Consider the following 26,296-nt stretch of genomic DNA (forward strand, 5'->3'; position numbering starts at 1 on the left):
CCAGCACTCTTTCAAATGACCAATGGCACATTCAATCACCATTCTGCTCTTGCTGAGCCTTTAGTTGAACCGTTCCTTATTGCTGTCCAGTTGGCCGGTGTATGGCTTCATGAACCATAGGAGCAAGGGGTAGGCTGGGTCCCCCAGGATAACTCTAGGCATCTCAACATTGTCAATATTAATTTTGTGGTCTTGAAAGAAAGTCCTGGATTGCACCTTTCTGAACAGACCCAAGTTCCTAAAGATGTGTGTGTCATGAACTTTTCCCAACCACCCTACATTTATGTTGGTGAATGACCCCTGTGATCCACCAGTGCTTGCAACACCATTGAAAAGTATCCCTTTTGGTTTATGTATGCTTTAGCAAGGTGGCCCGGTGCCAACATGGAGATATGCTTTCCATCTATCGCCCCACCACAATTAGGAAATCCCATCGCAGCAAAACCATCCACTATGTCCTGCACATTTCTCAGACTCACTACCCTTCATAGCAGAAGTCAATTAATGGCCCTGCACACTTGGAGCACAACCACTCCCACAGTTAATTTACCTACTCAAAATTGATTCCCCACTGACCAGTAATTGTCTGGTGTTGCATGCTTCCAAATAGTGATTGCCACTCACTTCTCCATTGTCACAGCAGCTCTCCTTTTTGTGTTGCTGAAGTGCAGGGGAGGGGAAAGCTCTGCACAAAATTCCTGGAAGGTGGCCTTCCACATTCTAAAGCCACTGCTCATCATCCCATACCTGGAAAATGACGTGGTCCCACCAGTCAGTGCTTATTTCACAGGACCAGAAGCAGTGCTCAACAGAGTGCAGCTGCTCTGTGACTGCCATCAGTAACTGTGAATTGTCTTTTTTTTAAATGGCTTGCAGCAGGGCTGCTTACAGGACATTGCTATGTTCTGTGTGGCAGACCCTACTTTGGCTCTGGAAATATTGCAGGAGAAGGCGCGAGGTGTTTGAGATGCTCACAGCAAGAGTGCACAGCTGAGCAGGCTCCATGCTTCTGGGGTTATGGTGTATGCACGGTGGTTTTAAGGCGTGAAAACCACGGGGGTTTGCCGTTGATGGGAGGGAGCACAGCGCATCATGGGATGCCAACAGAATGTTCCTATTCTCCCCTGAGACAATGTTTTGTTCCCACAAGGCACTGCACAAACTTCCCAAAATGCACTGCAGCAAGTTGCACTTTGGGATAGCTACCCACAATGCACTGCTTTGCATCAATGCAGGCACTGCTAGTAAGGATGCACTCAGACAATGAGCAGGGTGTGGCCATGCACAATTGACTTCATTAATTTGGGGGCTCGAGGTCAAATTAAAGTCAATTTAATTTTGTAGTGTACATAAATCCTCAGACTCCCTGCTGTGCCCCTTTCCTTGCAAGTACTTTCCCTAACAACAGTGTGTGTGTGTGTGGGGGGGTTACTCACACTTCCTTCACCATGGGCCCAGTCAGCTCTAGGCACAGCAATAGTCTCTGCCCTGGTTCCAGTGAATCCCCCAACAGCCTCTGAGGCTTCCTAGCAGCAGCTTCTGGTATGGGCAGAGCTCCACACCAGCCATCTCACTCCTTTTCCCAAAATGGAGCCCACTGCCTCTCTCCTGCACTGCCTGGAAGAGCAGGTCTCTCACTCTTCCCCAAGGCCTCATGGGAGTTGTAGTCTCTAAGGCTAGATTGCCGCACACAGGATCTTCCCAACTGGAACACTGCCAATAAAGTTCGGAGGCCCCTTTAGTAAAGGGTGCGTACACAGGGTATGTACTCTGGTGTACATAGGGTATGTACTCTGGTGTACATACCCACACCCTTCAGGGGTGACTTTACTCGCCTAAGCCATGGGCCACCATCTTCATTGCTATCCATACCCATGCAAAGGGGGGCTATGCATGTATGTATGTAACCCTTCTGCCCGTCAGAGTTGGCAGCAACAAGGGCCGGGTTCAGTATCTAGGGCTTCCCTTCCAATAACACAATGCAAAACTGGCTCAAGCCCCCACCCAGTGACCTGGGACAAATATATACCACCCCCGCTGGGCGCCTCTAAGAGGCAATACTTGCCCGCTCACAAGCACAGAGTCCGAGTGTAGCAAAAGCCTTTTAATAACAGAGAGAAACAACGTGGCATTATGTAGGGGAACCACCACCAACAGGATTCATAACACAACCCATGAGCAAAAACCCACCCCAAGCAAATTGGAGCATGTTCTTTCCCTTTGGTTCTTGATTCCAGCAACACAAAAGTCACCCAAAGTCCCACAACCCAAAAGTCTCTGTCCCTGGTCAGTGCAGCGTCAGAGTTCAAAAGTTTATCTGCAGAGTTTTACCTCCCAACCTGGGTGGAGATGAGGGGTTAAGGGGCACCTTACATGGTCCGAAGCCAATTGCCCCACCTCCCCGTGGGTCTCTGCTCTGCTCCGCTCCACTCCACCAGCTGCTCTGCCCTGCCAGCCATCCCATGAGCCACTCCAGCCGGCCCACAAACTACTCTACAATGTATCTTCAGGGCCCCCCCTACTTAACACAACACTCAGTGATCTCAGCTTGTAGTAGAGAAGCCTCAGTGCTAGTAGACCATAGACCCAAAGTGAATTCAGCTTAGCAGCCCGTAACTAGACTTCTAATAGAATCAAAATTACCTCCGATATTTCACAGCAGAGAGAGAAGGAAGTGCAATCACTATGTAAGGCCCTCACCAGGGGGCCCATACCACCAGGTATTAATACCTGTCCCCAGCCTCTCTTAATTCACTGAGTTTTGGAACCCCTGTCCCTTGTCTAGCGAGTGCTACTTTGTTGATGGCGAGTCCCTCCATCATAACAAAAGGCCAAATACAGTTCCACTGTCCTTGAGTCACATAATCAGGATAATAACAGTTTCTTCTTCTTGCCCCAATAACAGAGAAACTGGGGATCCCACAGCAGCCAAAGTGACCATTTGGGCAGCTATGGGCTCATGCTAGGTGGGGTGGGTGTGCCTATGCAAATGAGATCGACCCCTGAAGTTCTTTTCCACAACTTGCTACAACTCACCCCCAGATGTCAGGGTGGAGCTCATCCTGACTCTGCTTACATCTATATACTGCCAAAAGAAGCATGTAGCCTGGGGTGTGAGTGGCAGCTCATGTAAATGTAACAGTGTTAGCTGTACTCCAGCTAGCTTGCTAAAAATAGAAGCAAGAATGGGTGTGACAGGGTGCTCAGCAGGAATGGCTGAGCCAGCCCTCTGTCACTCCAGCTTCAATTAAAGGAGGTAAATTGGGGCTGGTTAGGGGAACCTGTGCCTGATTGGCAAAGGAGAAACAGCTGCCAGCCTGATTAGCCTGGAGCTATATACAGGCCCAGAGGGACAACAGAAGGGAAGGGAGTGTGGCCCTCCTGGGTCCTGAGGCTAAGGAGTTCTCAAGGCTAGAATCCCCCAAGCTGTATGTGGTGAGAACGGCATGGCACTATACAAATAAACTTCACTGGTGACTGCTGAGCCAGAAGGTCTTGGAGTGGTTTTTGGAGCAGAGGCAGGACTAAAGAGGGGCTGCTATGCCCTATTACAATGGGCTTCAGTGCTGGCTGTTTAAGCCCACCTGACCTCCCTGGGTACATACATACTCATGCAGCCTATGCCACAGTGTACCTGTCATGGTTCTCAGGGCAACCTGGATTGTGAGTCAACTTGGTTTTCCCCTCCCCCTACCTCCTTGCTTGCAGCAAGAGGGATTCTTTCTTGTGGTAGCTGGGTATCAGCTCCTTGATACCACCAACCCTTCAGCTACTCAAGCACTCTTCTCCTCACTTTACCTTGCTATTTAACTATAGGCACACCCCAGTCTCCAAGTCCCTGACACTGGTGCAGCGTACTCCAATTTACCAGTTTTACCTTAAACCATTGGGCCTGTAAACTACACAACCCTTGTGAGCACTCAGTGTAACATAAGTAGGCTTATCTAAGGAAGAATAAAAATTTTACTAGAAATGAAAGTGGCAGAAATAAATGGCTATAATACTAAAATAAATGTGAATTTGGGACTACGCTTACCAATAGTTCTCTTCCCTAGCTAATAAAGTGGGTTTCCCTCCCCAAAGTTCAGTGTCTTGCAGAGCTGGTTGGTTTCACAAGAACCATTGGGGGCAGAGGGGCTTTCATGAACATTTGTGTCCTGGGTTTCCACTAGTGAATGGATCCAGACTGCTTCTCCCTTCTCTGTGTTATGCTGAAAACAGCCTTTTGTTTCTATCTGTGGCCGAAGTGAAGCTCTGTCTGTTGTAATGTTCTCCTTTCAAATCCAAGAAGTATTGATTGTTTCATGGAGCATCTGATGGTTTTCCATGGATAGTTTTGGGAGGGAGCAAGGACTAGTCAACTGAGCCTTGCATTACCTCACTGTCTGATTAGGAAGAGTGATCATGCTCTCTTTCTTGAATGGGTCATCAACAAGGGCAGACCCCTTTCTGGTGATTAAATTCTACTCCAAGTCCATAAGGCTTCCTTTCAATATATTTGATATTATTTCTTAAATAATACATGTACATACATCTAGCAATGATTGAGTCTTGACAGGTTATGAGCTTTCTGGAGATCCCTCATGTGATATCCATTATGGATAAATACCCTGCAAGATATGGGTTTGGTGTAGTGAGTTTATCAGATCTGAGGTGAGAGCTGTTTACAAAGAACAGGGAACCTTTTGCCAATGGGTCTCTGTGCCACATCCTCACTTTCATTTTAGCAAGCTACAGTGCAGCTAGAGTGCGTACATCTACAGGAACTGTCTTTCACACCCCAGGCTTTGTTGCAGAGGTATCCTTGGAGAATCTTTATTGTCCTACCCAAGTACACTTCAGTTCATAGCTTGTGTAATGAATTTGGAGGGGTGGGTATATAAGGGATTGAGTCCAACCCACCACTCCCTGCATCTTTATTTCTATCCTAACACCCTATTCCATGTGTGTGCTGGGCAGGACTGCAACCAGTGAAACTCAGAATGGAATAGCATTTACCCTGCAGATTTTTGAAATCCAAGCAGAAACCTTTGAAGAAGATGTAAAAGTCATTAGTTCTGAACAGAGTGTGAAAGCTTGTGATTAAATCGTATGCAAAACGCAGATTGTGCTTCAAAGTATATCAGGTATCTAAATTCAGAAGGAACAAAAACAATCCCCCAGAAGCTACAGTATGTCTTGAAACTACAAAGGGAAATCAGGCTGATCAGCCCTATGCCAGAGAGCTGAATGCTGATACATTTCAAATGCCGAATAGGTTTCAGGAGAATTTAGCTTCCTCACAGTAACTGTAGCCGAGAGAGGGGGAAAAAGAAAACAAATACTTTACGCAGAGATGAGGGCCAAAGAGTGGTTTTATGAACACAAGGCTTCCCAATGTCAAAAGAGGGCGAGTTATTTTGCTGTTGTGGGACATCTGCAGCCATCCAGGGTAGGACTGGTGGGTGGAAGCCAAACCACAAAGAAATTAGACTTTATCAATGGAAACAGAGGGCTTTGTTTTAAAAGGTTATTAGGCAGAGTTTAAATATCATTTCATGTGTCTGGGATTCTAAATCAGTCGTGTGCTAAGAGTTTAAAACTATAATTTTAATTAGTTTGTTGTACTCCATGTAATATAATGGCAGCAGGATTACCCGCACACTCCTGCTTTCTTTGCTAGGCACAGCATGTGGCCTGTGGCTCCTGAGTAACAGCATAGCTGGGAGACTTGACACCAAAGCGGGCTCTAAATGGACTTTGGCTTAGGTCCCTCACAAAAACTGGAGATAGATAACAAATGGGAATTGTCAGGGATGCCATAATTGTTAAAACAATGATAAATGAGCCTGTATAAAGGAAGCTGATTCCAGCAATATTTCATCAACTCTGTTTTAAACTGCTTTTAATTAGCAGCACATATGCAAATGAATCCAGATTATAAACCAGAACTCCTATAAAAAGAAAACTATGCTTCTGCCCACCTGCCCTACTTACTAGAGACAGTGTAAGACTATTATTTTTCATATATTTCAGTGCATGCTAAATCTTATTTGCTGTGTGAATATTATAGCTGGCTTAAAATTTAAACCAGATATCTCTTTCATTGCAAATCAAGTTGCCCCCTCCCCAACCCTTTTCAAATGGTGCTTATGATTTTCTTTTAAGGAGACAGATAGGAAATATGGAAACTTCTATTACTACTCAGCCATAATATTATCCCTCATCTACCATAGGGATACCCAAAGAACAGTTTGAAGGCCAAGTGCAGCCAACAGTAATCTAAAAAGCACACAATGGCTGTCTGCTAGCTCTCACTGTGTGTGTGTGAAAAATAATTTTATTAGATTGGCAGCATTGTCATTAGAGATTGTTTTATGTTTTCCTTGCTGTGAACTCAAGCCAGAAACAAGTTCTGATAATCTATCACACAAGCTACTGTATAAGCACAAGCAAATACTATCATCCAAAATGACATGATTCTGTATGTCTGTGATGATCAGCGTGTGTGTGGGTGTGTATATTTCCATGCATATTATGTGTAGCCTTGTATCTTCTGGAAAGTTACCCTTTGGGGTTGTAAATTTTGGATGCTGGTGTGCTATGCCAAGAGCTGCTAAGAAAAAATTCACCACCCTGTGAGCAGTTTAGATCTTGCAGAAGAGGGAGGGCTAAACTCCATGATACTCCTTCACAGATCTGCTGCAAGTAGAGAACTGTATATCAGTAGACATAATTTTGCTTTACAGCTTTTTTTGGGGTGCTATGATAAGCACGGTTGCCTGATAGAGGACTAACTTTGTTTAAATCATAGAGTTTAAATACCAGAGATGGAATATAGACCAATAAGTTATCCAGTCCTCTTCCCTTCTCATGTAGGTTTGTTTCTAATAGTACATTTGTTTCAAGTGTGCTGTCAAGTCTAATTTATATGCATTAAGCGATAGAGTTCCCCCACCTCCTCTTGTGGCAGATGAAGGGTGGGTTTACTTTGTGGTTAAGGTACTAGACTGGGACTCAGACTTTGAGTTGAATTCCTGATTCTGCCCCAGAATTCCTATATGAACAGTCATTCAATCTCTCTGTGCCTTAGATCCACAACTGTACTCCCCATTTCAATAATTCTCTATTGTGTCAATTTAGATTTTAAGCTCTTTTAGTTAGGGACTCTTTTTCTCTGGTTGAAAAATTTCAACTGAAAAATTCGCATTTGACAAAACGGGGTTTTGTTGAAAACAGTCCCCCCCAGGAAAAGTGTCCTAATTGATGGGAAATCTCAAAACAAAATTAAAAAAATATAATTTAATTTTTTGAACTATAACCATACCTTACAGGCAACTGTTCTTGATTGCCAAAGCAGGCAAACTCAGCCTGTGCAGGTAAAGTAGTGAAGGAAATTTCACTTCTAGAATCCCTGTTCAGCTCTTAAGTAGTTACATGGCTCCTCTGTAGTATCTGAGCACCTCCTCACTGTCTCTAATGTAGTTTACCTCACAAGAGTGTTGTGAAGTTAGAAAGAACTTAATCTCTGACTCTGTTCCCCATCTGTTAAATAGGGGTTAAAGTGACTTGGCCAGGGTCACACAGGAGAGGCTGTCGTAGAACAAAAAATTGAACCCAGTCCTAAGTCAGTGCCTCACCATTGGCTGAGCTTTCCTCTATTGGTCTTAGAATTGATCTTATTTTGGGGTCTAAACGACTAGAGCCTTCTCTTAACTTGACTTACAGGCTGCAAATACTTTGAGGCAAGAATTCCATCTTCACAGTGTCAGACTTTCTGAGTTACTTATTTCTTTTGCTGCCCACTCATCACATTGTCTTTTTGGATGCTGCTCTGTGAGAAACTACAAAGCTTTCTGATCAGATTGCACATCGAAACCCATCTCCAGCTTTATGAGGAGTATTACTGATGTTGGTTTGGGGGCAGATTTGCAGGGGAGGCATTTCTGCCTACAGTCTAAATTTTACCTCTAGAAGTGAAAAAGCTGTTTTGCTTGTTCTAAAGAAAAAAATAAACTAAAGGCATATGGTGTTCAAGCTGAATTGGCTTAAAATGGGACATGCTGTGAAGGGGCTGTCCAACTATTGCTGATGTATAAAATTGTCAAATTGGTAGATTATGCTATAGTCTTTCAGCCTGATAGATGGATGTGTGTATCATTATTAGTGCTGCACCAACTGATAAATTATACTGATCTGTTTGAGTGAGTTTAATATGTGGTGCCTGTGGGGCTCGAAGAGACCTACAGCTTTGAAAAAAGAGAGCAATTTCTGAAGACATCCTCTAGAGATGAAGATTTTGATTATATGGCTGTGTATTAATGGGGAAAAGTTGTGCCTATGAGAAATATATCAATAGGCCAGAGACGAAGGAAACCTAAAGTAACACAAAAAGAGTATGCACACTCCAAAGGGGTCTATTTTGTGCTCTGAACCTGCTAAATTCACAAACAAGCAGCAAGAGTCTCAGAACAGCAGTGAGATTTGACTTCTCCCAGCTACCATGCTAATTAGGTGCTAGGATACTAATCAGGATGATGCCTGTTTAACCCCATTAAAAATATTGTTGTACCTTTTATTTGCTCTCACAGATGTATCAGATTGATAGCACTGTTGAAAGCCAGGTATAATGCGCGCAGCCCACTGCTATTTATCATCGCAGTTCTGTCAGGAAAGCCGCCATCATGCTCTGCAACATGCTACAACAAATCTCACAGTGATTTTTGTGATTATTTCTATTACATTAGCATCTAGAGGCACAAACTGAGCATTGTACAAAATGCTATCCCTGCCGCATAATACTTAGTCTAAGTAGAGCATGCAAAGTATGAGGGCTCAGTCCTACCTTTTAGCTCTCCTTTACTTTTTGGATTTAACTTTCTAGCACAGTTTCACCTATATTTGTTTCTGAACCTGAGCAAGTTGCTTAATAAGTGCTTTCCATGTTTGTTTTGGTGGCTGTTACAGGTAATGACAAACATGTGCAGTGGCTTCATGGGAGTGATGGTGAGATCTGGGTCTGGATTATGGGAGACTCCCCAGGTGACAAGCCATATGAACAGATTTCTGAGGAACTAATAGCAGAACGAGCCAGGCAGCAAGCACAGAAGGAAGCAGAAGAACTATGGTGAGGTTTTATGACTCTGAATTGATGGCCCATTTCACACACTGACACAACTATTGGAAAAACTGGAATAAAAAAATCCATATTTTAAAATTTATTTAGAATTCTTTAGTGAAAAATGCCCCTTTCAAACCAGTAGGAGTGATATTGAGATTAGGCTGGGTCTGATCATGATCTAAACTATTTACCTGCTCAGTTAGGTTGTTTTTTAGTTTGCAATCTGCTTTTGGATGATAAATCAGAAATAGCTGCTGTAGTCAGGGATAAAAATTTCTGACTGAAGTTTGGCACATAAAGCCTATTGCTGAGTGGCTTATTTGCATGTTAGTATAATTGACTCAGGAAAGTGTCATTAACTGTATTTCTAATGGAGCCTATGACAGCTTTGGAATTGGTCAGAGGGTGTGTTGATGCCCAATGGCATTGAGAGATGAGGCCCCAGGTAGATCACACTCTGTGGTAATGCTCTGAACAGGGATTGGACAATGTGGTGTCATTTCATATTTATTCTTTTTATTAGATATTCTTAGTTAAAGTCAAAATAGGCTGCTTCTGAATGTGGATGCTGTATATTTCACTTGGGATTCAGACATCAATCTGTGCTTGGCCTTTTACATTGTCACCAGTAATAAAGATTTTGCCACTGGAATTTAGCAGATAGCTTTGTTGATGTGTGAGGCAGAATGGATTTCAGATCACTGTCCCATTGCTGCTTTGGCTTTGCATTGCTGACAAGAAATATCTGGTTTTCATTAGAAAAGGAAATAGCTATGGTCTGAACCAAAGACATCCAATGAACAAATTTTTGATTTTTAGAAGGTGCTATTTTTAGTCACTTTCCAAGACTGAAAATGTCTGTCCCCTGGGTGTGTGCTTGGAATTAGGCTTATTGTACTTCACTTGTTAAATACATTTTAAATTCTTTTTTCCATGTATATTTTCCTAGACTCTTACATGAACCAGTTAGTATCACTGATAGTAATAAGGATCTAGGCTTGTTTACTCAATAATCGTTTCTTCTCGCTTCCTAAAGAGCAGTCTCTAACTTTGTTTTGTTTTTTTTCAAATTCTTTTCTGAAGGAAGCAAAAAGAGGCTGAAATTACAAAGAAATTCCGGGATGCTATGGCTAAGGAGAAAGCCAAAATAGTGGCAGAAAAATGGAAAATAGAAACAGAAGATCGAAAAGCCAAACTGATGGAGGAAAAAATTCAGGAGGAATTAAAGGTTTGCATGCAATCATCTTTCGCCTTTATATTCATTTTTCCCCATGTAAATTCACAACTCCTATCATCTGTAAGCATTACAATCTTTTTCTACTGGAATGTATAAATAGCACCATTGTATTCATTAGAACAGCTGGGTGAATAACTTTAAACATGTTCCATTATCACATTCACAAATGTCACAACAGTGATTGCATAGGTTATTCAGCTAACAAATTTACGGAATTGGTTATAGATGCTGGATGAATTATAATAATAAATAATAATAGGAGGGGGAAAACATATTTGCATAACTTTTTTTGAAGATGTTAAAATTTGTTAAACATTCTGTTAATATTTGATAAGTAGTTGATGTATGTATGTAATCTCAAAATGTTTTCACTATTTTTTTCTTTAATATAATGAGGAGCTGATCCTGCTCCAATTAAATTAATGGGAAAATTGCAATTGATTCTCATGGGTGAAGGCCATTTGACTAATTTTAGTTGTAATTTTCTATAACATCTTCCATGTGGTCAGTTCTTAATGGTTGTTTAATTCTTAGGGCACATCTGCATTGCACCTATGCTACTACAATGCGATAGTGTAGACTCAGCAATGCAAGGGGGTTTTCTGTTCAAGTTAATACATCTCTCTGAGCGACTGTAGTTAGGTCAAGAGAAGAATTCTTCCATTGATGCAGCTGTGACTACACTGAGAATTAGCTTATCCTAACTACAGTGCTTTGGGCATGAAATTTTTCACAGCCCTGAGCAACAAAGCTAGGTTGATCTAATTTTTAAGCATACATGAGGTTTTAGTCTTTATCTCCTATTTTGTATTTATTTAATGTAGTTTTTTTTTCTTTGATCCCATTTCTCATGAAAAAGAGTTACATCCTCACTTATTCATAAGTAAACATGGTAGAGAAGGACTTGGTTGAAAATATACCTGGCTTTTGCCTGCAGATAAATTCACCCCATTCATTCATTTTGGAGATAGGCAAAAGTGTGTATAGTGGTGGTACAGGACTGGCAGGTAATATGGTCTGCTTGAGGATCCACAAGGTAACCCTTTGGATTTCAGGAGATCTGCATACAGCAGCTGCCTGACACATGGGTCTCATCTCCCCTTAGCATTGACACCTTACTTATGCTATTCCCCCTCCCTGGGACTGTCTACAGGTTCCATCTCCATTAGTGTGTAGGAACTATTGAGAGAGTTAATGCTCCTCACCATGCTACTCAATGTGGGTCCTAGGGCTGAAACATTCAGCTTTAACTCATGCAGTGATTTTTCTTATCAGTTATGGTCCTTTACATCACATGTTCCACCAAGACTCCTCTATGAGATCACTAATTTTAGCTGGTTTCAGAGTAACAGCCGTGTTAGTCTGTATTCGCAAAAAGAAAAGGAGGACTTGTGGCACCTTAGAGACTAACAAATTTATTTGAGCATGAGCTTTCGTGAGCTACAGCTCACTTCATCGGATGCATACCATGGAAACTGCAGAAGACATTATATACACACAGAGACCATGAAACAATACCTCCTCCCACCCCACTGTCCTGCTGGTAGGTTTTCTCACCCTCCGCGCCTCTCCTCCCCCACAAACTCACTCTCCTGCTGGTAATAGCCCATCCAAAGTGACCACTCTCTTCACAATGTGTTTGATAATCAAGGTGGGCCATTTCCTGCATAAATCCAGGTTCTCTCACTCCCTCACCCCCCTCCAAAAAACACACACACAAACTCACTCTCCTGCTGGTAATAGCTTATTCAAAGTGACCACTCTCCCTACAATGTACATGATAATCAAGGTGGGCCATTTCTGGCACAAATCCAGGTTTTCTCACCCCCCCACCCCCATACACACACAAACTCACTCTCCTGCTGGTAATAGCTTATCTAAAGTGATCAAGTTGGGCCATTTCCAGCACAAATCCATATTGTGGAATTTGGGGAAATTTGTGCTGGAAATGGCCCACCTTGATTATCATGCACATTGTAGGGAGAGTGGCCACTTTGGATAAGCTATTACCAGCAGGAGAGTGAGTTTGTGTGTGTGGTTTTTGGAGGGGGGTGAGGGAGTGAGAGAACCTGGATTTATGCAGGAAATGGCCCACCTTGATTATCAAACACATTGTGAAGAGAGTGGTCACTTTGGATGGGCTATTACCAGCAGGAGAGTGAGTTTGTGTGTGTGGGGCGGGGGGGGGGCAGAGGGTGAGAAAACCTGGATTAGTGCTGGAAATGGCCCAACTTGATGATCACTTTAGATAAGCTATTACCAGCAGGACAGTGGGGTGGGAGGAGGTATTGTTTTATGATCTCTGTATGTATATAAAGTCTCCTGCAGTTTCCACGGTATGCATCCGATGAAGTGAGCTGTAGCTCACGAAAGCTCATGCTCAAATAAATTGATTAGTCTCTAAGGTGCCACAAGTACTCCTTTTAATTTTAGCTGGTCAGCTTGTGTAGTGTTGGGTGAGGGAGCTGCTAGTGGGTATGTGGAGCATGGCAAGAACATATCCTGTAGCCTGTCTTTTGCACAGGTCACTGATAATTTTGGTGTAATTAACTTGAATTTACACCTGCACTTAACTTGAAAGAGGAGAGAATTGGGCCCTTGGATCTTATGCCAATGTTTGATAATGAAACTAACTTTCAGGTGGCTTTATTAAAGCATGTACTGTAAGCGGAATAACTCTTTGCAGCTCCACCTCTGCATCTCAGAAAGCAAAGCCCTATTGAACTAAGACCCATACGGCCTTGCCCACATCACAAGTTGCCACTCAAACTACACTGGCAGCTTCTAGAATAGCATTGCACTTTGTTCAGATATAATGGAATGAAGCTCTTCAAACTTAGTGCTGCTCTTATATATCAGAGGGCCATTGCAAAGCAGGGTAACAAGTAGCCTCGTGACAGCTTCACTCGTCAGTCAACATAACTACATGTGTTTAGGGAAAATTAATTATTCTATTAGAAGCTTTTGGTACAAATTTAAAGTAATAGTGCCAGATTCTGCCCTCACTTAAATTGATGTAAATCTGAAGTCAGTGAAGCAATTGGCTCTTGCTCCCACAATTCTTCTGGGAGCTGGAGGGTATCCCACAGTCCGTAACACAAATTGTGCAGCATGCTGTGAGGCTGGAAGCACTGCAGGACTTACACTGGAGTAACTAGGGCCAGAACTTGCCCCTGTTGCCTTTGACATACAGTGGAAAAAGTGTTCTTGTTTTTTTTTTTTTTTAACTGTCCCATAACTCAAAAACATCTGAAGGGATTTTGTTGAAAATTAAACAAAGCAAAATTACTTGAAACCAGAAGCCTACTTCAAAAGAAAATGTTCAGTCCCAAAGGTGAATACTTCAGTTTGTGAAGACATGAGGTTATGGATGAAAATGCTTTTGTAGTAGTTGCTTATTGTAGGTGCTACTAGCACCAACAATAAATTACAGCATGTTGCTCTATTAACTTGAGGCCCCAATCTTGCAGTCAGGTGTGCACCTTGCTAACAGTGGCAGGTGAATTAACTTCAGTGAGCTCTGCATTGGCACAGTGTACGGTCTGCATGGATCTGATTGCAGGATCGGCACCTTGTAATATAAAAAATCTTTGCTCCCTAGACGTTTATAAAGCATCTCATCAATCCCTAATCTGATTTTCTTTTAAGAGTAACATTTATGTCTAGTTTTGTAGGTTTGCTTATAAACAATAAAGACACTTAAAAGACTCTACAGCCTCACCAGATGGCAATCCTGGTCAGTTGTTAAGCTTTATGTTCTCTGGCATGTCCAGATCTTAACTTCCACTCCATTTATTCCTTTTGCAACCACCAAATTCAATATTTACAATAAGTCCATTCAGCAATAATAAAACTGAAAAATAGGAAAGAGGCATTTAGCATTAAAAAATATTGCTTTACTTACCTCTAACTACAAGAAACAAATTAGAAAAAACCCAGGCTGCAATGAAAAAGGTGAATTGGTTAATAATCTATTCATGTTTGACTGTAATCAGTGAAATCCTGAAGAAATGTGCCTTTCATGAATGATTCAGGGGATGGAATGAGATGCAGATTGGTTAACAAGCCCACTTTAACAAGTTTAAAATATTTAACACCTCATTAATCATCCTTCTGTGATGATGACCAGACCATATTTAAAACAGTCTCTGAAAAGGGGAATAAAAACCCGAATGCCATTAAAGTTCCATCATTGTGAAGCATTTTGATTTGGGAAATTAAAGTTTGCGGTCCGTTTTGCTGATGTGTTTAATTTCAAACATCTTGCATCACAATTCCCCCTTTTCAGCTTTTATTCCTCTTGGCATATCATGGGACTCTAAAGTTGGCTGGACTAGATAAATCAGATTTTCACTTATCACAGTGAGTGATGATCCCTGTTTTCCTTTTGCCAATACTAATCTGGCCTTTCTTGGTGCTGCTTAAGCAGAGATGCATTTAATTTATGATGCCAGAGTCTAAGTGTTGACTTCTTTATTTCTGCAACTTAAGGACAGCTACTCTTTTATGCACCTTTTTGCAATGGACAAATAAGCGAGCCTATTACTGGCGTTAATCTTATGCTAATTCACACAGCTATGAGAGCATGGGCACTTTTTTATTTTTAAACTGTGATCAGTTGCTGCTGCTGTTTTTGTTCTTGAAGAAAGTTGAATAACAAGCACATTGGCCCAAATGAAAGATGTGATTTTCGGCCATCCAGGTGAGAGCAGAATTCTTCAGCTACACTTTAGAAATAACAGTGGTATGATTCTTTTAATGATGTCATCTGCTCCCCATTCCACAAGGAAATCTTAAATTGTCATGCAGATAGTTCATTACCATTGAGGTGCCTGCCAGGAAGAATATTCACACAGCTGACTGCAAAGCTAGACTGTTTTTTTTGTTATGAAATGTTTGCAAAATGAAGTGCATATTAACAAAAAATTTCAACGTTTTTTAAAAAGCATTTAAAAACAGGTAGGTGGTGGGACTTTAAAATTTACCGGATAAGTTTGACGCTGAAGAGCTAGGTATTCTGTGAGATCGTCATACTTGGATCGCTGCTGAACAACTCAGGGCTTGTCTGTATATAAGTCCATACAAGTCTGGGGCTGGGTGCTAAAAGTTCCCTAATGAGCTTTGATTTACTCCGCTTTGAAACAGGAGTAGATCAGAGCACACGAGGGACTTTCTAGTGTGTAGCAGCAGAGTCCGCATGGCCAGTTAGTCTGTGGCATGCTAGTACAAGGTAGACTTACACCTCAGGTCACTGCTCACTAGCTGTTTGTAAAGACAAGCCATAACTAGTGATTGAAACCAAAATTATTCAGGGAAGAAGAGAAAGTTAATTAAGGCTCCCATTCTGAGTAGAGATGCTTTCCTGGACAGCATTTAGGGCAAGGCATGTGCTTAAATCCCATTGAAGTCAATGAGATGTAAGCATGTGCCTAAGTTCTTTCCTGAATCAGGCCTGACACACTATGGGCATGATTTTGCAGATACTGACTACCAGCTGCAGAGTTTAGCAATGAGTAGTCTCATTGAACTGTATGTCACTATTCATGGTAGTCACTATGGGTGCAATACTGTAAGGCGTTAAACGCTCTCTGACCTGATCCAGTGAAGCACTTAAACTTACACTTACCTTGAAGCATGTGAGGGGGTCCCACTGATGTAATGTGGACTACTCACTTTTTTAAAGTTAAGCACATGCTTAGGGGCTTTGCTGGATCAGGCCAGAGTGCTCAGTGCCTGCAGCATTAAGCTCTATACCCAGTCATTATCATATGTAGGTGTGATGCTGGCAGACCAGGTGCTAGCTCATGCCAAGGCTCCAGGCCTCACTGAACACTTATAAAGGCACAGCTGGAAACCAGTCTTGTTTACCTGTGTGTTATCATCATCAAAATAGACATTAGATGTTAAGTTGATCAGTGTGTGTTTAGACTTTATAAAATGTTTGTAGGATGCTGCATGTATTGATCTTGCTTATAACCTCTGTAGCCAATGGTATAAAGTTATAGTGAGTGTTTGCATATGACAAGTAACTTGTAGGTGGGGCATGCAATCAAGCTTATCCATGTTGTAACTCTGTTGAACTCAGTGGGTTCACTAGGGATGAGTTTGGTGTGCTATCTCTTAATTTCAGTAATTTAGTAATACCTACCTAATAGTTCTGAGCACAAAGAGAGGAAAATCTTAGTGGCTTTTTTGTTCTTTAAGGAAGACAACTGCCTTTTTCATCCAACTGCCTTTTTAGCTGTGACAAAAGTTAGTGAGCTGTCTAATTTCTACTGGGCAATTGCACTGAAGGTATCCCTATCCTATATTTGTGAAAGTTTTTGATATTTGATTGTTAGAAAAGTAATATTTTCCTCATTTAGCCCAATAGTGGTTGTGCTAACTGGTTGTCTTTATTTAGGATATTTGCCAAGAAGTAGCATCTAGGTCTGATATTTTCCACAAGCAAGTAGATTTACAGGACACATCTGAGCCACTAATGAAAAGAATAACTTACATTTCATATAGCTTCTTACATGCTGAAGGCATCCCAGTACAAGGATAACTATCACCAGTGATATGTAGCCACTTCTTGGGTGAAACACAGCAGGCTAGATTTTCAGCTGCTGTAAATCTGATGATTTAAAGCTCATGATCTGGCCTTATAATATGGAACAGACTTCCTCAGAAGGTTGTAGAAGCCCCTTCACTGGAGGTTTTCAAAAGGAGGTTGGACAGCCGTCTATCTTGGATAGTTTATACACAACAAATCCTGCATTTTGGCCCTTGTGGTCCCTGCTAACCCTGTGATTCTAGCAACTGTAAACAGTTCATATGAACACTACCCCACCATTTAGAACATGAAGCAAACTACTGTCTCCAGTGAAACTTGTGGGGAATATAGGTAGGCAAAATATGATAACCCTGCTTCTTAGCTAAATCCCAATGCAAGTAAATTCCTAACAAAGGTGCCATAGGATCTTTCATAACCAAACATGGTCATGAGCTATAAAACTGAGATCCTCTTTAGGGTAGGGCAGAATCTCAGTGCACCAGAACACCATGCTGGAGCACCAACTTTGTTGACACAGAGACTGTCTGTCTGCACTAGAGAATTTATACCACGTGTAATTAAAACAGTAGGCCATGTGTAACTGGCACATCTGCATAAGCAATCCTGCTTCATTTGCTTTTATCCCCGCACACTGAAGAAGACGACATTTTGATTATGAGGCACGAGATAATCCCATAAGAGACCCCAATCAACAATTCAAAGTTGAATTCTTTAACCAGGTGCTAGATTGTGCAGTACAGTCAGTTGAAGAACGTTTCATGCAGCTCAAGGAACACAGCAGTATATTTGGGATGCTGTATGATATTCCAAAACTCCTCACTATACTTGAAGAAGACCTACACCAGCATTGCAGAGCACTAGAGACAGTGTTGATCCATGATGACATGCGCGATATTGATGCGAGTGATTTAGGTGATGACCTGAAAGCCCTTTCAAGATACATTTCAGCAGGATCAACTCCAAAGCCTGTTCTGGAATATAGGTGCACAAAGAAGATGACCACCCTCTTTCCAAATGCTTTTGTTGCTCTGTGCATACTTCTAACACTTCCTGTAACAGTTGCCAGTGGAGAACGCAGCTTCTCCAAGCTGAAGTTAATAAAAACACATCTACGCTCCACAACGACACAGGAGAGGCTGGTCGGCCTTGCAACCATCTCAATAGAGCATGAACTGGCCCAGACTGTGGACCTTCAGCAGGAAGCAATTCAAATCTTTGCAACCAAGAAGGTACAGAAAGCACCACTTTGATTATTCAAACAGCTAAAAATGTCTGTGTTTACTATGCAGACAAGAAAAGTTACATTTGCTGTTCAGGCATTTGAAAGTTAAGTGTTACTTAAAATTTTTGAATGAGATATTCAAGTTAGTCCCTGTCCCAAAGGACCAGTCACTTACCCCAGGTCAGTTGCACCTCATATCCCACACCGAAGACAAGGTTTGTAGGCAATCCTGTAATAAACTAACTACAAATTTATTAACTAAGAAAAAGAAATGAGTTCTTTACAAGGTTAAAACTGGTAAACATACCCACAAAAATGAGTTACAGTCTTAGGTTCCAAAATGTAATAAAAGCTGCTGTGCCTTTTAGAGCTAACCCAAACTAAGCAGATTGGGGATACCTTGCTTATGCTTAGAAATATTACCCTCTCCAAATCCCAAGCAGCATAGTGATAAGTGTCTTCTCAATGGGAATTGTTGTGGCTTTCATCCAGCATTCAAGCTGTGATGTGATGAGTTCTTGTGCATGTCCCCTCTTCGTGGGCATGAGGGAAGCAATCAACACTTAGGCTATGTCCACTTTATGTTATTAATGGAAAGATCCATGCTCCTGAGCGATGTAAACTATGTTTACCGAAGCACTAGTGTTGGCAGCAGCATAGCTACTGACTCTCATAGAGTCAGAAGATGTTAAGCAGATGGGAGAGCTCTCTCGTAGTCCCAGCCAGTTACATAACACTTTTTTTTTCCTTGGTGATTTTTAAAAAGCCAATTTTCCAAAGCTGGAAATAATTATGAGCATAATTCAGTGGGAGGAGACATAAGTTATACCAGTGTAATTTGTAGTGTAGACAGAGCCTTAAATACTATCTTATAACATGGGATACAGATATTATAAGTAAGATTAATACCTATGTGGGCTGGCCCACAACATTTTGGCACCTGAGGCGGGGAGCTCAAAGGACGCCCCCTTGCTTGGGCCAAAACTTCGAAAGGTCTCAATTCTGCCTTCTTCCTGTTCTACTCCTCTCATGGTACTGCTCTGCCATCTACCTCAATAAAGGAGAACTAACAATGTATCTCAGGAGAGCTCCTTCCTGCTTAGATAGAAAAGCTTCCTTGGCTTGCTTTCTTTTTCTGAATGCTTCCCCAGAGGGGTGTTTTCTTCTTTCACTCATGACTGCTGTTCTGGGCCAGCTAGAGTGGCTCTCAACACTCAGTTGAAGGGGACAAATAAGCAGGCTGGTAGCAGGGCCTGAGTGAGGGAAGATATCAGCTCTTAAGGGCCTAACTGGCTCCTACTACTTCAGTTACTGCCTGTTCTCCTCAAGTGGGTTCAGGGAAGCAGCAGGAAACAGGAAGCTCCCTGAGAAGCTGGTGTTAATCAGTCCAGGCTCCTGGGGGTGCTAGAAAGGTACATAAAAGGCTTCTCCTCCTCTCTCTCCCTGCAGCTCCTGCTGCTTTCTGTTATTCCCTCTCAGCTTTTCTCCTGCCTGCCTGTTATTTCTCTTGTGCCCTCCTTCCTCCAGCACAGCACTCCACCATCTCTGTGCATCTAGAGCAGAGAGAATACATATGCACCAGCAGCGGACACAATTTTCTACACTCTGGGTCCTAGTGGCACCCCTCCCCCAGTCTGGCACCTGAGGCGGCCACCTCAGTTCTCCTCATGGTAAGGCCAGCTGTGCCTATGGTAAGCTTAATAGTGTCACCTATAGTATAGAACTTTCCTTTTTTAAGGGGTTCTAGGAGCAGTCTATTTCTTGTTCCTATATGTGGTGTGTTTGGTGCTGTTATGTGCTTCATAGGCACATCATTATTAACATCCATTATTTCAGGGGGGAGGACTTCAGTTTTGGTTCATTATGAACAACAAGCCTTTAGAAATAAAGGGATAGATCCTCAGTTGGTATGGCTCCGTTGACAGTGTTGTCAGATGTTGCTAGATGTTTGTCTGTGTTCTCCCTGTGTGCTGCCCCAGCTCTGTGCAGACAGTTGTCACAGCAGACCTTGAGCAAACTGCCCGATGACCACAAGATCCGTTAAGGTACGAAGGCACCCAGCCAGGTTTATTGTCAATGAGGCATGGTCCTAGTATCCCAAAGACTCTACAGGACCACTAATACCTGTATGCCCATTACAACGGACACAGCTCAGTGAATGGGGGGACTTTCTGTTCCCCCCTAGGTTTGCCAAGGACGCTCCCTCTGAGACTCCCTTTTATACATCAATGGAAATAAGTTACGTACTGCTCTTCGATGTTGTTATTTGACACCCTCTGACATAGCCAGTACCACCATCACCTTGTACATCTCTATCCATCACAATGTCATTCTGACCTTATTTTTAGGATGGGTCAGAGTGTTCCTGTTATCTTTAGGGAATGTGTTGGTATCAAGGTGTTGTGTTCTGATGCCACCCTTCTGGAATGTGTTTGTGAGAGTGCTCTGTGCCTAGCACCTCATAGGAAGTTGTGTTTCTGCAATATCAGCCCTGCTCTTGCCAGACTCTGTGAGCTTGCAAACAGGCAGAGCCTGACTTCTGCTCACTTTGCTTCTTCGCTTTACATCAGCAAAGCTTTATCACTACTTTAGTTCAGGCCTTACTCCTCACAACAGGCTTCTGATACAAGGTCTTATATTTCAGGCTCTCTTTCTACTACAGACAGCAATGGGGATGCCTTCACTTACACCACCTGAGAATCTGGCCCATTAAAAGTTTTCAGACCATCTGGAAAAGTACCTGAGTTGTTGCAGAAGGTAGAGACTTGTATCTGCTCCACTTTTCCATCCCCTGAAGATAATTGCTTTCAGTTAGTAAATTGCTTACTTTTTTCAATCACTTTGAAATGTCAATGGACATAAACACTTAGTCAGCCAGCTGACAGAGCTCTACCACTACACAAACCATGCCTGAGAAACCCAAGACACCTGGCCGTGTTTATTCACGCTTGACAAACGAATACTGTTGTTTCTCCATCCTTTCTAATAAGTCATTTTTCCTTAAGTATACCTTTTTAGTGTGCTCCATAGCTCAGAACAACCAAGCAGCCCTGCTCTCTACGACTTCTTCTGACCCTCACTGAGATCTTAAAGGTCACAAATGACACACAAATACTGCTTGCTTTGAAGAGTCTCCTTTTAAAAAAAAAAATAAAAATCAGTTCCTCAGATCTTAGTGGCAAAAATACTCCCCGACTCACAAACAATTTATAAGGTGGCAAAGGAAGTGAGTAACAAAAGTTGCTCTGGGGTAGGAAAACAATGTAATCCCTGGAAACAAGTTTCAGAGTAACAGCCGTGTTAGTCTGTATTCGCAAAAAGAAAAGGAGTACTTGTGGCACCTTAGAGACTAACCAATTTATTTGAGCATGAGCTTTCGTGAGCTACAGCTCACTTCATCGGATGCATACCGTGGAAACTGCAGGAGACTTTATATACATACAGAGATCATAAAACAATACCTCCTCCCACCCCACTGTCCTGCTGGTAATAGCTTATCTAAAGTGATCATCAAGTTGGGCCATTTCCAGCACAAATCCAGGTTTTCTCACCCTCCACCCCCCCACACACAAACTCACTCTCCTGCTGGTAATAGCCCATCCAAAGTGACAACAACTGGAAACAAGGTTGTTTTACATGTCCAAATGGAAGCCCCCTCCAGTCAGCTGCTACTCTTCTTATGGGTGGCAAGCCGTGCAATGACCTGTCGCTGTGAGACCAACACTTATGGAATGGCTGCAACAGCTGTTTTCCTGACTCTCTCCTGCCTGAAAGGAGAAAATATAGGACAGGCAGGCTTCTTAGAAACCAGATTAGATGTGTGAATAGCTCTTCTTTTTTTCAGGATATTACCGTAACAAAAATTGTATTTGTGGAATGGTGGATGAATGAATAAATAACACCTTGCACTTGTATAGCACCTTTCAACCAAGGATCAGATGTTTAAATTATGACAGAGGTGACAAAACTATGACTAAGACAACTTCAGCCCAGATCTTGCAGACATTTCTCTTATCTTTTATCCATGTGAATAGTACCACTGAGCATTGACTAGGCCTGCTCTCAGGTATAAAATTAAGCATGTTCATGTTTGTAGTATTGGACGCTTATCAAAACCCACACAGCAAATCAGTGCTAAATTCAGGAGCTGAAGCAGGAAGTCCAGTATCCCAATCCCACATTCCAACCAGGAATCACAGTTAAATTGATACACATTCAGAGTAAATCCATTTACTTAAATGGAGTTGCTATCAAATTTCACCAGTGTGACTAAGATCTGAATCTTGCTTTTCTGCATTTCTACATATTCCCTACTCTCAACACAATAAACTTTTCATGGCAGGGACCACCTCTACCTTTATGGTAGTACAGTGTGTAGCCCAATGGAGCTCTAAACCTGACTGAGGCCTCCAGCTGATACCATAATAGGATAATCTGAAGGACATTTCACATGTCGTATTGGGCTCTTTTAGTTTCTATAGCTAAGTCCATTTAAATAAATCATCTGATTTTTTTCTCCTTGTGGCAGTATAATATCATGCAATGCACTATATTTTACTGTTGGGTTGAAGTGGGGCCAAACATGCAGCACATAGTCACTAGGATTCCAGCACTATGTGGCTGAGCTGGGCTGGAGGGTGGCTTTGGTTTCTGACACTCCTGTGCAAAACAAATAACTTCACCTTTTTCCTTCATCTAATATAGTGTACTAAAAGTAGCAAAGGCTTAACATGTAATGAGCCCTGTGATCTAAAGCAATTTATTACTGCACCATTTGTGACTCAGTGGACAGTATCTGAATTTCCATTGAAAAGAAACATGGTTATTTTCAATAAAATGCTTTGAAGAAATTAATGGAGCAAATTAATACTAAAGCTCCATGGCACTACCAAAATACAAATAAATAATGAAAATGGTCCCCTTTTAGTGGTGCAAACTGGCCTACTCAAGATAGGTCTGAGATACAGAAGCGTAGCAGCTCTGTCTTCTCAAGATTGCTCAGCATGTGTTCTGACAAAATGTATGGCTCATTCTCTTAGGTAACCTCTCCCTTCCACTCACCTGATGAAACAATTTGCACGTAGCCCCATGAAGGGAACCTTGCAGTGTTTTCTGCCTTAGACATCTCCTTCAGGTTTTAGCACATGAAGGGACAATAGCAAACTGCAAACACTGAAATTTGCTGGCAGGAAAGGTATTTAAAAATAACTACTGAGAATAAGCCACAGGCATCAGAAGATGATCATGATGAGTAACAAATACCTAGCATGAGGGCAGTTAGTCCGACTTGATCTGGGATCCTGTTGGATTTCTCACACAAGCTATGGTAAGCCAAGTTGGGTTGGATGAGAGACTTCCAAGTTGCTAAACTAATATCTCAGCATGGGAACTCTGCATCTGCAATGGGGATGGGCGGAGTATGGACATGGAAGCTCTGAGTTTTAGAGAACTCCATCGCTCCGTTTATTATCCCAACTCTAACATCTTTCCATTCACTTGTATATATGTATAGTTTTTAATTAATAGGCTGTGGATTGTTCTGGTTATGTCATGTGTCCTGCTGTGATGAAAATTGTCTAGATATACAATTAATTGTTTTTATTTTCAGATTTATAAGCGATATCTTTCAAATAAATATTTTCAAACAAAGTTCAGAGTGTACGAACATATCTTAAAAACACACAATCTCATCCAAAAATCACTTCCCTTCTCCACTCCAAACAGAACAAAAACAGATCAGTAGAAAAGTTAGACTATTCCCCAAGTATTTCTCCTCATGTGCCATGTCAGAACATGTTGATCAGATGTAACAGATTATGTTCCATCTATTTAAATGGCTTCAGTGAGTTTTAGTGAGTTTAGCACTTGGGACAGGTGGTCGTACATTCATTTTAGGCTGTAATTTTTCAAAAGGACTCCATGTTGGCCTAGTTCTGCTCCCATTGAAATTAATTGTGAAAATCCCATCTAGAAGGAGCAGAGTTAGATCAACACAGAGCCCTTTTGAAAATTCCATCCGTAAGCCTTGAACAAGCACAGTCCATTAAAGGAAATTATGAAAAGCCTAATTTAAATGAAAAAATCCAATGTAAACACTTAGAAAGAAATCACTGGATTTTACTCACCCTGATATCCTATTACCCATGCACATTTGCTAGTATTAAAATTCTAGAATAACCCATATTTGGTATGGGTCCATTTTAGTGATGTAGGATGAACTGCTGAATGAGTTGTGACAAAGTGCTTGTTGAAATGTTTGTATTGCCCCCAAAGGAAATATCACTTGTTTCATTATAACACAAATTGCTGGGATGTCCCTTGTCCGCTTTTCCTATTGGAATGGACTCCTGTTGTATGAGTGAGCAATTGTATTGAAGTCTGTGGGATCAATTCTCTTCTGTATCAAAGCTTGCTCTGCACAATGGAGAGGGGAGTGCCATCAGGAAACCGGAGACTAGAAAATATGGTCTCTTTGACAGTCATGCCATACTGGTACTGTATTTTGTTCAGGATCTGAAACCAAGAAAATAAGTGAAGGGATTATAGCAGGTTTAATGAATTCTGCTGATCCTACAATAGAACAAATAACTTATCTTTGGGATTAAAGCTGTGTCACCAGTGGGGATGCACATGGTATGGAAACAATAGCACAGCTTGCAGATATACAACTTGTAGCGTGTCATTGGTAGAGGTGTCACATGACACAGCAAGCGTTCAGTATAAACATCAGAAGATCTAGCTATCGTAGCTGCTTCTGTGTTCCCCATTACTGTAGTATGAGGGCACTCACAATTTTTCATGTATTTATTCTCTCAATAACCCCTGGTAGGTAAGAAATGTTGTTATCCCCATTATATAGTTGGGGAAGTGAGTCACAAAGAGACTAAATGATTTGCCAAAGGTCACACAGGAAGTGTATGAAGGAAGAGGAAATTGAACTAATGACAGGACTATACTTACTCTCTAATGATTTTTTTTCCTTTTCCTTTTTTTTTAAGAAAAGAGAGGAAGAAGAGAGGCAAAGAGGTGAAGAACAGATACGACAGCAGGAGGAACTTAGAGCAAAAGAGTTGTACTTGAGCCTCAAGCAAGCTCAACAGCACAGCCAACATAATGAACATGAGGATGAGGAGTGGAAAGAACAGTGTGAGTAAACTTAATCGATGAATGAATATGAAATATGCACAAATCTTAGCTAAGCATGTGTAAAGTACCACTTGGAACCATAGAACCCACAAGAAACAGTAATGTGAGAGGGGAAGCTGCTCTTTAAACAACCACGGAAAGAAGCATTTCTTTCTAGACAGACTTGTCTTTTAAGAGGTAGATTCTACATCTAGCTTTCCAAAATGCCTCAAGTAAAAAAATGCATTAGTGATTTTTCTACCTTGCGCAGTACAAAATTGCACACAATTTTGCTGCAAGCAGCCAATTTGTCCTTACGTTGCAAATTTCAGTCACTTTGCCAATTTCATGTTTCTTTCTGCAAAAGGTTGCATCATCATTCATTTTCTGCAGTGGAAGCTACCTCCTGCAGATAGCACCATAGAAAACAATTTGAATTTTTTGTAATGTCTGATGGAAAAAAAATTCTGGCCATCTGTATTTGAACATCTTATACTAGAGGATTCAGCTTTGAATAGACAAAAGTTGTTGTTGTCTGGGTATTTATTCTAATATGGCTATTTTAAGAATTTCGTACCAGCTAGTAGGGCAAAACCCTGATGTCCTTACTCTGGCAAATTTCCATTGACTTCAAAGGATTGTTTTAAATACTAGAATAGATCTTTATGACGTTGCTATAATATCAACATTTTTCAGCTTGGTTCCTAGACACTGAAATCTTTTATAAATATCATCAGTGTGACTGACAAAAATTTAGAAACACAAGAGTAGCTTGTGTTCAGCTATAGCCATGTAGAGGACACAACCTATATGTGACTGTACGTACTGTATATAAGGTTCCCAGTAGTTTTGTATAAGGGCGGTCTTAACAGGTTACAGGGAATAAAATATGGTTAGCTGTCTCTATTATATAGTAATAACTCTGAGATATACTGTTCCCCTTTAAATGTGTGACCTTTCCGTTAATGAGAAGAATTACACATTTGTATTGAGGGAAGAATGTACTTTATACCCGCTCACCTACATTGATTTGATTACTCAACACAAAAAGAGGAA

At 41.6% G+C, this 26,296-nt stretch overlaps 1 protein-coding gene across 2 annotated transcripts in view; it reads left to right on the forward strand.

The window, feature by feature from the left end:
• Nucleotides 1–26,296, forward strand: part of SH2D4B (SH2 domain containing 4B) — a 106,538-nt gene that overhangs the window by 20,091 nt on the left and 60,151 nt on the right. Inside the window, exons 2-4 of one of the 2 annotated variants that reach the window (XM_073353287.1) lie at nucleotides 8,947–9,106; nucleotides 10,184–10,328; nucleotides 25,114–25,261. In XM_073353287.1, coding sequence (XP_073209388.1) covers nucleotides 8,947–9,106; nucleotides 10,184–10,328; nucleotides 25,114–25,261 — 453 coding nt within the window. Of the gene's footprint in view, nucleotides 1–8,944; nucleotides 9,107–10,183; nucleotides 10,329–25,113; nucleotides 25,262–26,296 lie in introns of both variants that reach the window. The other variant, XM_073353288.1, reaches the window with a different exon arrangement.

The sequence above is a fragment of the Lepidochelys kempii genome, chromosome 7 (genome assembly GCF_965140265.1).
Source record: "Lepidochelys kempii isolate rLepKem1 chromosome 7, rLepKem1.hap2, whole genome shotgun sequence".
NCBI lineage: Eukaryota > Metazoa > Chordata > Testudines > Cheloniidae > Lepidochelys > Lepidochelys kempii.